Raw genomic sequence first — 13,858 nt, 5'->3', positions numbered from 1 at the left:
TTTAATTCAGAAAGTACCAAAAACTTCAGGCATTCCACAGTGTTCTATAATTTTTGGCCATCATATTTTTTGGTAATTCTCAAGTACTGTTTAGAACTTTAAGCAGGTTTCCCCCTCTTTTTTTGGTGAGGAGGAGAGGTGTCTGAGAAGTAGAGGGAGACTGGCAGTGATGACAAGTCACGATGGAAGAAGGTAAAGTTGAAGAACATTATTGTTTGACAAAATAAATAAATAAATACACACACACACACACACACACACACACACACACACACACGCACACACTGTATTTCCCCCCTCAAATTTCTTTTTCCTTTCTTCATGAAAGCAATTATGTCTTAAAATTTTAGTACCACACAAACTAGAATTTACAAAAATGTCTTCAAGAATATTCACTATCAACATATAATAAAGCACTGTTCATATTATTTATAGCCAATGTTTTTCAATAGAACTACTCTTTCTTACATTAAATTTCATTTGCAATCAGGTACGACCCAGCATAGCATGTGTAGATTCAAGGTCAACTTTGAGTCGAGATGTCTTGAAATGGAAGTGGTCCATCTCTGTCTAAAAATTAAAACTATAACCTCTAGCACTATGATAACACTGCTTGTAAATCATGGCTCTTTGAAGTGAACTCCAGATTTTCAAAGAAGGGCATAATCTGGCTATTTTAAATATACCTAAAATAACTGCAAGTTTGAGCTCATTCTTCTGTGAAAATCACTAAAACATGGCAAGAATTTTACATTTTCTCTGTGATGATGCTCAGTGTAAAATGTTACTTGCTAAATATGCATTTTCACATAAGCTTGTGTGTGTTTCAGATTTAATGTGAATGGGAAATACTTTAAAACTGTAATTTTACATTTTGTAATCTTCATTCAAAAGTCAAAAAAGATGGACAAAAAAGTCTGTGGTTAAAAACTTAATGCAAATTCTCCCTTACTCACTTATTCCCAATGGAAGACAGGGATCAAATAGGGACCGAAAGAAAGACAATGTGATCAGGTAACAGAATATAAAGCAAAGAAGGAAATACAGAAGAAAGAGAAAAAGAGAAGATAAAATGGTACTCTAGAGAACTGGGTAAGAAAAAAGAAAAACATTTTTGTAAATAAGTTAAAAAAACTTTATAATCAAAATTTTAAGACAATGAATAGGGGAAAACCCTTTATTTTCCCCTTTCTGTGTTCTAATCAGAGTTTTGTGAATTCAGGAAGGGGACAAGTGCTGTGGAGAGGGGTGAGGAGAATGGGTTTATGAAGGGACAGGAAATAGTTCAAGAGCAAATGCCTACAACATGCAAAATATGGTATGCAGACAGTCCTTTAGTTAGTCAACCCAAATTTTCAAAATTATATCAAATACCATTCTATCATATCCCTGGAGGTTGGTAATATAACTGAAGATAAAAGGGAAATAAAGAATCTTACATGTAAAAAAGAAATGGGAGCACCTGGGTGGCTCAGTTGGTTAAGCATCTGCCTTTGGCTCAGGTTATGATCCCAAGGATCGAGCCCTGTGTCAGGCTCTGTGCTCAGTGAAGAGTCTCTTTCTCCCTCTCTCTCTGCCCCTCCCCCTGCTTGTTTCTCTCTTTCTCTCTCTTTCTCTTATTCTCTCCCAAATGAGTAAAATCTTTAAAAAAATTAAAAAGAAATGAAGCACTAACGTACTGTCATGATGACTAAACGTAACCAACCTCAAAATGATAATGGTAGGAAAAAAGAACAGAAGAAAGCTTGATAAAATCTTAATTTTAAGTTGCAACTCAGCTAATATATAACATTGGCAAGTATTTTCACCTCTTTGGACCCCAACTTCTATAAAATAGGAGGCTGGAGCGAGATGATTATCAAGGGGTCTCAAAGATTTTTTCTTAAAAAGGTATTCATTTTTCATCTTCATTGCCAAGAAAGAGACTGTATTTCTAATTCAAGACCAAAATAGGAGATGAACGGAGGTGAACGACAGAACAAGAAACTGAAGCTATTCTTGCAATATGTTGGAATACACAGCTTCAGAATAAAACATAAATATACCCTTCTGCCATAGGAGTGCAATTTTCACCTTACATTCTGACATGAAAGAGAGCGCACGCGCGCACACACACACACACACACACACACACACACACATACACACACAATCATGCTCATGCTTCTAAAAAATTCCTTGGACTTCCCTTAAGGCTACAGTTTCAATATATATATTTGAAATCAAGATAATTTTTCATAAATATCCTGAGATTAAAAAAAGGCAAGATGGACACTGAAGGTTTATGAAACAATCCTGATGGGAAAAGGCCTGACCTTTCCTTTCCGGTGTGGCACAGTATAAAACCCCCACCCAGAAGAGCAAACGCTGAGAGATGGATGGTACTTACCACAACAGCAAACTGCTCGGGTTCACATAAGTTGTTATAGTCATTCTTGAACTGAGACAATGAACTTAACTGTTCTTGATCAGGAAGATGTTTTACTAGGTTCTAAAAATTAAAACCACAAGAAAATATCTTCACCAAATGTGCTTTTGAATTCTAGAAAGACTTATTAATCAACTATGGGAATGAAACCACTGAAAAAGTCAACCTTTCCTTTTGGTTCTAGGTAACCTCAGCCTTGTACTCAGCCTTACACTACATTCTCTGCATCCTGAAAGCAGTCAATTTTCCTCTTCTCTCTCCAGAGTTATATATTCAAATCAAGTGCTACTGAATGTTTATTTGATTAACCATAAAACTGAGAAAGAAAAACTCAACCTACACCAAAGGAACAGATTTCTCACCTGGGTAAATGTGATCAATTACATTTCAGCTTTAGGGAATTAAATGTCAGAAATTTCAGGCAAAGCCAAACATTTTAACGCTTCATTCAAGGGGATAAAAGAAATTATCATACTGCTACTAAAAGGCAAGAAAAAGAAATGAAATTCAGGAAATTTTAATGAAACTGCTTGTAAGATTTAATGAACATGATTACAGTTTTAATAATAAAAATTAAAGTATCTCTAAAACAAACTTTTCTGATGGGAAGGTAAACTTGGGAAGGCACTGAAGACACAGAATGATACACTTTGCAGATAAAAAGCCTATAGGGAGCTCCTTTAGGAACTTAAGTACCCATGGTCTTTTGCCTATATCATCAGCTATCCAGAAACCACAGGCTCTGGGTTATTTCAGCTCCTTTGTCTTTTATCCATGGCCTTTCCCGAGCCACACATTTAGACAAGAGAAACACTCCCAATGGAGAAAGGCCAAATAAACACACAAATTATCTTCCTTGTTAGAATTTTAATAATTACACAATCCTGGAGACAAAGTCTATACAGATCCTCTGTATCAAAATAAAATTGACTATAACAGTGTTATAAGCAAGTTAGTGTCCTGATATTAAAATTAAGAAAAAGAGTGGTTGGTGCTCACAACTCCAGATTATAACATCAGTATACTCTGTACAAACCCAAGTCAAGTATAAGTTATAATTAAGCCTACATCATGCCATATATATATATTTATATATTTATGGGGAAAAACTCCCCCCCCAAAAGGTGTCATTAGTTAAAAATAATGTTAGAGGACATTCTATATCAAAGGAGATAGATCAAAGAACAAGTTTTGGACTCACTGTGTACCTTTGGAAAAAAACTTGGTTGACTGGCCAAAAACAAACAAAAAAAGTGACAATTTAAGATCATCCCTAAAAAAGTATTTACTATTAAAACTACCAACTGAATAAAAGCAATAGAGGATTTTTCCATACAAATAGAAATTTCTCTTACGAAAATTGCCTGAGGCCCAAAGACCTGGTTAATGTTTCCTTCAACCATTCTAGCTGACAGCTGGATTATTTGAGCTATTTACTAACCAGGCCTCTGAATTTCTTCAGGATCCTTTTAGGTGACCATCAGATCCCCTTAGATATCTGTAGTTCACATATAATTAACCTTTTATCATGAATTTATTAATTTTTCACTTCATTAGCTTTGCTTTGTAATGAAACTCTTATGATTTGTAAGAATAGAGGCCCAGACTTCCTTGTTCTCTCCCTTTATCAAATTTACCATCCTTTCACAAATCTTAAGGTCCTATCAAACTAAACTTTTTGCAGTTGCTCCCGCCCCCCAGCTTTTCCCTCACAGCCCAGGGAATTATTAGGGCCAGAATAACTGATGCCTGCTACATTACTCACATTGTCCTACTGCCTTTTCTACATCTATACTGTATCCAACCCTGAAGAACCCTCACTTCTATACATGCACACATGTAAGAACCCTCGCCTCCACACATGGCACAGCACTCCCGTAGCACAGCCTATACATCTTAAAATCAATTAATCCTGATCCAGTCATGTTTATTTCATGTTTATGCAAATGTCATTTCCCTTGCCAAACTATAAATTCCATGTCTAACTGAGCCTGACATAATGCCCTGCACAAAGTAGGTATAATAAAATATTTGCTAAATGAATTAATCACTAGATGACAAATGAAGGCATGTGGGTAAAGAATGAGGTAGAGAGATGACATCAAAAACAGCATACCAAAAAACAACAACAACAAACAACATATTACTGGCATCTGGTTATATATGAATAAGTAACAAGAAATGATGGAAGAAAGTTAAGATTGTGAACAGAGCTTACCAAAATGGTGATTAATATCGAGTAATGTTTTCTCTATGCCCTTTTCAAAATCGGCAGTTCTTCACTTTACAATTAGGAACATATTTTTTAAATCAGACTTCAAAGAGCATGAAATTCTTATTTTTTAATATATAAATACTCAAACTAAGTCTTAAATCTTAAATCCCCAAAACTCGTTTTATATTAGTAGGTGTGGTAGGCAGGATGACCTAAACCACATCCTCCAAGATGTCCACACCTAATCCCAAGAACTTGTGCATATATGAGGTTACATGGCAAAGGGAAATCAAGGTTGTTATCAGCGGACCTTAAAATAGGAACATTTTTCTGTATTATCTGAACTGCCAAATGTAACCACAAAGGTTCTTACCAGTGAAAGAGGGAAACAGAATAATGGAGCCAGAGGGAGATGTGATTACGAAATAAAGAAGAGAGAAAGGCAACATTGCTTCAGAGTTGAAGAAACGTGTCCCAAGCCAAGGAATGTGGGCAGCCATGAGGAGCCAGGAAAAGAATCTTTTTCTAAATCCTGTAGAAAAGAATGTAAGCCTGCCAACACCTTGACTTAAGCATGGTAAGTAAGACACACACCAGATTTCTGTTCAATAGAAATGTAGGCTGATACATTTGTGTTATTTTTAGCTACTAAAGTTGTGGTAAATTGTTATAGCAGCAATAGAAAACTAATATATCAAGAAATTTTACAGAACTGGATGATCTTTGGACATGAACTTAAAAAAATGCAAATTCTTCCCCCATCTCTACCCAAGAGCCACCTGAACATCCAACACATTCATATAATCAAATTAAAAGCTACTTTGTAAATATTCAACAAACACATTAGGAAAAACACAAACATGTATTAAGTAGAAAAATTTCCTTTAAGGAACTTGAAGTCTGTTCCCAACAATAAGGTCCATTTATAGTCTAAAGTAAATTAGACAAAAATCTAGTAAAAAGAAAGTGCCAGAGGATGAAACCTTCAAGAGTTACTGAATCGTTTGTTTGGGAGTCTCAGCGACTCAAAGGGCAAACTCCTACTGGGATTATGTCACAACCATATTGGGAAGACAAGGTAGGAGGGGCAAGTCAAAGGCTGCTAAAGATACCATCTACTGATGCAAATGTCGAAATAATTTTAAAGATGTGCTGACACTAACAAATAATCTCTGGTTTCATTTTATTGCTAAAAAAAATCCTTTTTCCAAGTACATCCATTATAAGAATGAAAGATAGTAAACAGATTATTCTCTCCCTATATATTTTGTGGTTTGATTCGCCAATTTTATATTTTATCAAGATATGCATTATTGATGCCTTATGTGGAATTCAGCAAGTAACTCTGGCCCCACACACTAGCATTCCTTAAATACTACTGTGGGTAAAAACGATTATGAAAAACCTCGTAGCCTCCTGAATGGATTCAGAATACTATGCCCACAATTTCTAGTACTCATACGAACACCAACGACTCAAGGGAGGGTTGTTCATAAAGCTAACTTCAAATAAAGAGAACACTCCCTCTATCTTCTATACCAAATCATAATATGACTTCATAAGACAAAAGTCTAAAAAAACATATTCTAAAAGGATTATACAAATAAACTTTAATTAACATATTACTAAACTGAAATTTAACCAAAACAAAAACATATATGTAAAATTAAACAAGTTGCCTTTCAGAAAGAGTCATTTAAAATAATTGAAATATAATCATTTTGATAGCATTATATTTGGTTTGCAGTTAAGAGAAGATACAGAGTTTTATCTCCTGGCAAAGCAGAAGTTATGCTAAAACTAATTATGCAGCAATGATTTTCCAGTTGAATGATTTGGTTTAAGAATTTTGCTTCACTTACAGATTTCTATTTAATGAGAAGCTTGCAATGAAATATTGGAATTTAAGCTCTCTGCCAGTTTGTTTACCTGAATCATAGACTCTGCCAACTGTGTTTCATCCACTTCCAGTATCATCATTTTGATTTCCTCATATGGCACCCGAAAAGAGCTCAGGAAGATTGCTAAAAGGAGGAGAGAGAGGCTCATGATGAGTAAGGGAAGGAAAGAATTTGAGATGTAGTTCTATATAAAAAATCAAAAATAATTCATAAAATGAGAGACTTGAAACATTAAACGTAGTTACTAGGGGGAAACTTTCATTAGCACATTTTCTATTCTAGCTTTAGAACTACTATTTAAGCAACAGTCCTTTATTATTATGCTGGTTACAAGGTTGATTTTTAATGCTTAGTTATTAGCCTATCACAGAATGGTGCCAATTTTCATGTGATTAAAAAAAAATGCTGAAATATATTTGGTATGCCATAAAAATATCACATTGTAATAAAAAGAACTATGAAACTCCAAGATGCACATGTAATATTTGTCTAAACATGTATGTTATTAGCTTGTATAATATCTTCCAGCCCTACTAAGTAGTTCACAAAAAAAAATTTTAACTGCTAAGTAGTGCATTAACACTATTGTTAAGTTATAAGAGCACTTCCCTGTTTCAAAATATTATACACAATATCCCATAAAAATAGCCTCTGCAGGTAACTAAACCTCGAATATCCAATATTGGAAAACAAAATTTCCTGGAAAACTATCCAAAAATGGATTAGATTGGGTAACATATCCAATATAGATTGGATAAAATTACTAAGAATTTCAACTTTACATTAGTAGTAGTGGGCTACCCCTAGCCCACTAATTTATTTTATATGCTGAACTTATGTCATTTTGTCTGTAGGTATTTTCATAGACAGCATGTTTGGCAAGGCTGAGAAAACAGTCTACTTATTTCGTGAAGGCTGTATTCCATATACCTGAGTATACCGTGGATCATCTACAGATAAGCAACAAGAGTACCGTCTGTGTTCTCATCACCAGCTTTGTTGACACATTTCTGAACGCAAATAGTCATAAATATGGGAAAACAGTGCTAGAAACTATGGATGGCTATAATCCTTAATATCCCAACAAAATGGGATAAGAAAATTGTATAAATGTTATTGCAACAGAGATTAATGGAATTCTAACAGGATAACCCTGTAGTAGACACTAAAAAAAAGCACAAAAATATGCTAACTATATGATCTCAAAGAAATCCTCAGTAAGTAATTGATGGGTAGAGAAAAATCTAAATCTATACATCATGTACAAAACAAGTTGTATATAAAAAGCAAGGAAGTTGAGGGGATAAACCTGCCTCAAGATTGAAAGCATTTGTTTTTTCTTCATTTAAGATACCCTGAGATCTAAAAAGTAAAATGAGCAAAATATATGTAACCTTTATTAAAAGAGTAAGAAAAAAAAGACAAAAGAAAAGTAATAATTTGTTAAACCTTAACATAAGCAAACTGAAAATGTAAACTGTTAAAATATACCTGAATTGCAAATTTAGTAAGATTAAGCAGAATCTTTGAAATTATTAATTCCCTTTGAGAAGCAATAAATTTCACTCAAGAAACCTAGTCTATGGATACAACACAGAACTACAGAAAAGATTGTAACATTAAATACAAAGATCAAAGAATAAAATTACTCTGAAGCATAACATAGTTATTGAGAGAAAAAAAATACATACTTTTATATATTTAAGCTATTATGGCAATGTGGAGAAAAATGCCCTTGAAATATCTATCTCCTCCAACCTGAAAAGGATATTTTTTTTATCTTAATCAGGAAATACCTATCTAGACTATGCTAATAATGTGATTTATGGTGGGGGGGGTTTGGGTCACAGTATTAGCCTGACCTCTCAAGGGTCTGAAAATTAAGGTCAGTCGTGCAGGGGTTCACCCATAACCAAGACCTAGTAAAAATGCTGGATGCCAAGGCTTAAATGAGCCTCCTGGTTGGCAATAATTAGTGGGTATTATTATTCATCATTTCTGGGAGAACCTAGAGCTGTCCATGGCTAAAAACCTGACCCTTAGAACTCTCCTGGACTCTGCCCCATGTACCTCTTTCCTCAGCTAACCCTTAAACTGTATCATTTAACCTTGAGTCAAATAGCTTTCATTGAGTTCTGTGAGTCCTTCTAACAAATTATCATATTTAAGAGTGGTCTTGGGGTGTGGCGCCTGGGTGGCTCAGTGGTTAAAGCCTCTGCCTTCGGCTCAGGTCATGATCTCAGGGTCCTAGGATCGAGTCCTGCATCGGGCTCTCTGCTCAGCGGAGAGCCTGCCTCCTCCTGTCTCTCTCTGCCTGCCTCTCTGCCTACTTGTGATCTGTCAAAAAAAAAAAAAAAGAGTGGTCTTGGGGACCCCCAAACTTGTGACTGGTGTCCAAAGTAAAGATGGCCTTGGAGATTCAAAAAAAAAAAAAAAAAAAATTGCAGAAAAAAACCTTATACAAGCTCACACACTTTTAAAGTATATATATTATTTTTATATATATTATATATAATATATAATATATATATTTTATATATATACATGTACATATAACATATATGTGTATATATGTATATATATGTGTATATATATATATACAAAACATGCATAATGAAAACAGTAACATATCAAAATAAGATAAAAGGCTAATACAAGAGTTTACTTTGGGAATGGACATAATTTATTGTTTGTCTTTCTTCTATATTTCTAATCCACCCACTGCTTTCAGGTATTGATTATTATATAGTTAAAATAACATATACATCATGTTATTGTTATAAATAACATGTCTGTATTTATAAAAACTGAACTATGTCATTTTTATAACTTATGAATAAGATTTTAGGAACATTTGCTCCAAGGTTAAAAAAAAAAAAAAAGAGAGAAGAGTTGAAAATGGCCTAATGTATAACACAAAATTCAGAAGACAAGCCTAGACCTTTAAAAAACAAATTAAAAGTTACTGAGAATATGAGATACTCATTTAAAGCCTCCAAAAGACCCATTAAAGTGAGTATTTTTACTAACATGCATCTTATCCTTCAAAATGTGATTATATAGATCCCAGTGGGAAACTGAGTTCAGTGAAGAAGTGTAAAGTGTGCAGATTTAGAACCAGTCACACATGTTTTCTTCAAGGGAACTTATAAATATTTAAACCTTTACATTAATGCATAGATTCCAGGGTTCCTCCCTTTATAGCTCTAATACTCCAAAAATCTGATAAAGCATATGAACCTTGTAAAACTCCTAAGGCATCTCTTGAGCCTGGAGGGGCTGCAATTCAACCTTTTATGCTGAGCCCAGGGTCTTTGCCAAACCCTTTATCAACTCAAATATAGGGAGAACCTAACAGACGTTTGAATAAAGAGGTAAATAAAGGAGTAGATTTTTAGATCCTTTCTTCAAAATTTTATCAAATATTTCAATGAAGAGAAATCTAAGACAGAGTATCTCAGATCTCCAAGTGACAACATAGAGCCTTGTCATTATCACAAGACTCTTTTCAGAATTCAGTATCTCAAAGGACTGAATTTCACAGACAAAAACCAGCTGTGAATCAGACTATAATTATAGGTTGTTAAAGCTTCTTAAAGCTTGAATCATAACACTTGCTACAATCGAAGAGGACAAGAAGAATCCAGAAATGGATTAGTTCATAATATGACATGGTTTAAGTTCTAGACTTCTCAATCTTAAAATTTTAAGATTGTGTTTGACAATAAAATGGATGGATCTATATTCTCTAGCTAAAATAAAACAAAACAAAAATAATATCCTCTATATAATATGATTTTGTTATCTCTAAACGGGAATAGTATAACCTATACCTACTGACCATTTTCAAAATAAACCACCTTATTCAAGACACTGAACTGCTATATCCACCCATAACGTCAATCTTCCTACCTCTGTGATAGGGTTATAGTAAAGATTAAAGGGCCAAATATAAAACTAACACATAAAGGTAATCAATAATCATTAGCCATTATTAAATTTGAAATCCCATTTAGCACATGTTCTGTCACATATAAAGAATACCAAAGTCAATTATGCAACTTGAGTTGGATATCAGTGCTAACTTATCATGGCTGACCCATCTGAAAAGAATTCTATTAAAAATGCTACTTCTTGGGGTGCCTGGGTGGCTTAGTCGGTTAAGCATATGACTTTGGCTCAGGTCATGATCTGAGGGTATAGGGCTCTCTGCTCCACAAGAGTTTGCTTGTCTCTCTCCCTCTGCTCCTCCCCCTGTCCAAGCGTTCTCTTTCCCTCTCTCAAATGAATAAATAGATTTGCAGGTAAATAAATAAATAAAATGGTATTTCTTCAGGATCCCTAACGAGGTTATTTACAGTTCACCCTAGGAATCAGTAACCCAAGTCATGGACACTTTTCAGGAAAAAATCTCTTTCCGATCCCAGAGAATAGAACTTTTTGAGATTATCTAAGTTAATAATGCTTTGAAGTCAATGTTCCTTTAAAGGGGAAAATTCCCTGAAATACCTGTATTATGTAACAGTCCCCCAAATCTCAGGAGTCTAAGCATGTGCACATATACACATACATACACAAATCATTTCTAATTCAGACTACATGTCCATTACACATCAGAAAGAGCCCTGACACAATCTTCACATCAGGGTGATGGATACCATTTTGACTGGCATTCTGGGGTGTAGGAGAAAGAACACTGGAGTTTCTCACATCAGCAATAAATGCTTCCACACAAAAGCTACCTCATTTCCACTTACACGGTCACTGACCCAAGCAAGTCACATGGTGACATCTACCTTCAAGAGTGTAGGGATGTGCAATCAATTTGTGCCCAGAAACCGAGTAGTATCTTGGCACACCCACAATGCAGGAAAGGGGTGGCCCTGTCATGGTAAGCAGGAAAGGAAGGAGATCTCAAAACTTTCAGAGAAGGAATGCCAACTCTGTCTTTTACGCTTACTGCCTCCAACATAATTCCTTCTTTAATCGATAGCATGGATCTTTAGCCTCACACCAAAGAATTTTTGTTCCCAATGCTTGTTAAAAGCTCTCTTGAGGCATGTAATAATTGAAAGGCAGACTAAAAGCCATGTTAACTTTCCATGCCTCTAGATTCTCCACATTGTATTCCTCTCACAACATCAGAAAGCAATATATACATAGGGTATTATCTCAGTTCCAAGCAAACTATCTTTGATGCCTTTAAGTTACAGTTAGAAATGAGTTAGAAGCAAAACTCTTTGCCCTCTCCTCCCACAGTAATTCAGTCAGGGAGACAATTCAATACTAAGTATTTAGCTCCTGTAACAGTAATTAAATCTAAAATATTTCCAGTCATTACTTTTGAGGAAAGGCTTTGAACTGCTCAGATGGGATAATGGAATTCATTTTATTCATCATCCTAATTTCCATTAATATTCCAACCTCTTTTGTGTGTGATCAAGTATCAAAAATAGAGATTCGAAGGTATAGAAGAAAAAATCTGCTACCACTTTTTAAAATGTTATGTCATCACCTAAATTTCTTAACTTGTTATTTATATACTTAGACAAAGTATATAGAAGATAGATTTTAGAATATATCTAAAATATATAGATTTTAGTTATAGAAGATATATTTTTATTCTAAATACTTTTCTTAGCTTTATTTTCTAATACATATTAATTTTTTGAGGAATTTAACCCATAAATAGCCTAAAGGAAAGGAACTATCTTTGAAGTTATTATGCAAATAATAAAATATTAAAATAATGAAATGAAAAAGAAGTCATAAAGAAAATGAAATAATTTACAGGAACTACTTCCAGTGTTTTGCTATTGTAATAGTACTCAAGTTTCATACATACAAAGGTTCTGGGCAATTTTAGAGTCTAAAAATTTAAGCTCCTTAATTTTTTTCTTGATAGCTTTCTTCTCTTCAAAATCTTCCTCTTCTCTTCTCTCTGTAAAACCAAGGATAGATCCATGTCAGTAAGGCATTCGGTAGCAAAAGGACAGGTTGTGAACTACTATTAAAAAAAAAAAAAGAAAAAAGAAAAAAAAGAATTCTTTTAAATAACATTGTTAGAAAAATAACACCCCAAGACCTAGACTGTTTCAGATAGGCACCAATCGTTCTTATGCTACAAAACCTTAGAGTAGATACTGGAAGTTCTAACAGCAAAAACAGAACTGATGTGCTTTATTGGAAACCAATGCCACTGGGTACAAGAATGAGTATACTTACTTAGCTTATCTGAACCATATATGGGAAACGATTATAAAAATGAGTATACTTATACTTAGGGTAGGTTAAGAAGTTAGCTCTAAGAGTGCTAAGCAATCACACAGTTATTTTATGTCTGAGAGATCACATTTACTTAAAAACATAGCCTCTACTAAACTGGAAGAGTAGGTGGTTTATAATTTGTTTTCCAAATCTTTGAAAACAGTCAAAATTTGACATTTACTTATTTTATATGAGGACTTCAGAAGCAAAAAATGCATCTGACCTCCCTATCCTTAGTAAAAAGCCAGAGAATAAATGTATCACGCTAAACATCAATCCGAGACCTGTCCTTACAGCAAAGTACAGGACAGTCAAGGTTAAGAGCTGGAACCAATAGTGATCCTATCATCTTCCCTCTCCTTTGTATCCACGGATACCACTGCTGGGTCAAAGCTAGTCATCTTGCAAAATTAAAATCTTGATAACAAAAAATAATGGACTGAAGTGTTTTAGGTATGTCCAAATAAATCACGAATACCAGGGAAAAGAGCTTCCAAAAGCATCTTCATATATATAAGATGGCACATTATCACTACATTATATCAAAAAAGACTATTATAATTACATGTTTTGGTACACAGTGTGAGACAGGGATCAACTTTTATATTTTTCAAAATATTTATTAAGTAATTATTTTATTAGTCATCTTTCTCAACTGATTTCATATTACACTTTTATCCTATACTTGTTTTTCTGGGCTTCTATTTCTGTATCACTGTTTGAAGTACTATATCTTAATTGAACGTTCAAATTATTTTTTTTCCATTTTTAAATTTTCTTCCCTTTTCTCATTTATTTTTCCACATGACCATTAGAGCAACTCAAGAGTTCCAGAAATAAAATTCATTTGAATTGTATTTGACTCATGAGGCATTTGTAAATAGATTCAAGATTTGATATGTTGACAATTTTCAAAATTCCCAGTCATCAACATGACATGTGTTTATAATTATTCAACTCAGCACAGTGTTCTTTGTCGGCAACCTGTACATTCATTGTTTGTGTTAGGGGTCCTGAATATATCTAAATTATATACTCTTAAATATT

General features: G+C 34.0%; 1 protein-coding gene across 4 annotated transcripts in view; it reads right to left on the bottom strand.

The window, feature by feature from the left end:
* Positions 1-13,858, bottom strand: part of DIAPH3 (diaphanous related formin 3) — a 501,032-nt gene that overhangs the window by 263,277 nt on the left and 223,897 nt on the right. For all 4 annotated transcript variants that reach the window (XM_032836998.1, XM_032836999.1, XM_032837000.1 and 1 more), the window contains 3 exons: positions 12,390-12,485; positions 6,573-6,667; positions 2,390-2,491 (listed from right to left, as the gene is read on the bottom strand). In XM_032836998.1, coding sequence (XP_032692889.1) covers positions 2,390-2,491; positions 6,573-6,667; positions 12,390-12,485 — 293 coding nt within the window. The remainder of the gene's footprint in view (positions 1-2,389; positions 2,492-6,572; positions 6,668-12,389; positions 12,486-13,858) is intronic.

This window comes from Lontra canadensis, unplaced genomic scaffold (assembly GCF_010015895.1).
Source record: "Lontra canadensis isolate GAN:19392208 unplaced genomic scaffold, GSC_riverotter_1.0 scaffold95, whole genome shotgun sequence".
In the NCBI taxonomy this organism is placed as follows: Eukaryota; Metazoa; Chordata; class Mammalia; order Carnivora; family Mustelidae; genus Lontra; species Lontra canadensis.
The sequence above is the reverse complement of the archived record's forward strand: the minus strand, read 5'-3'. Positions and strand labels throughout refer to the sequence as shown.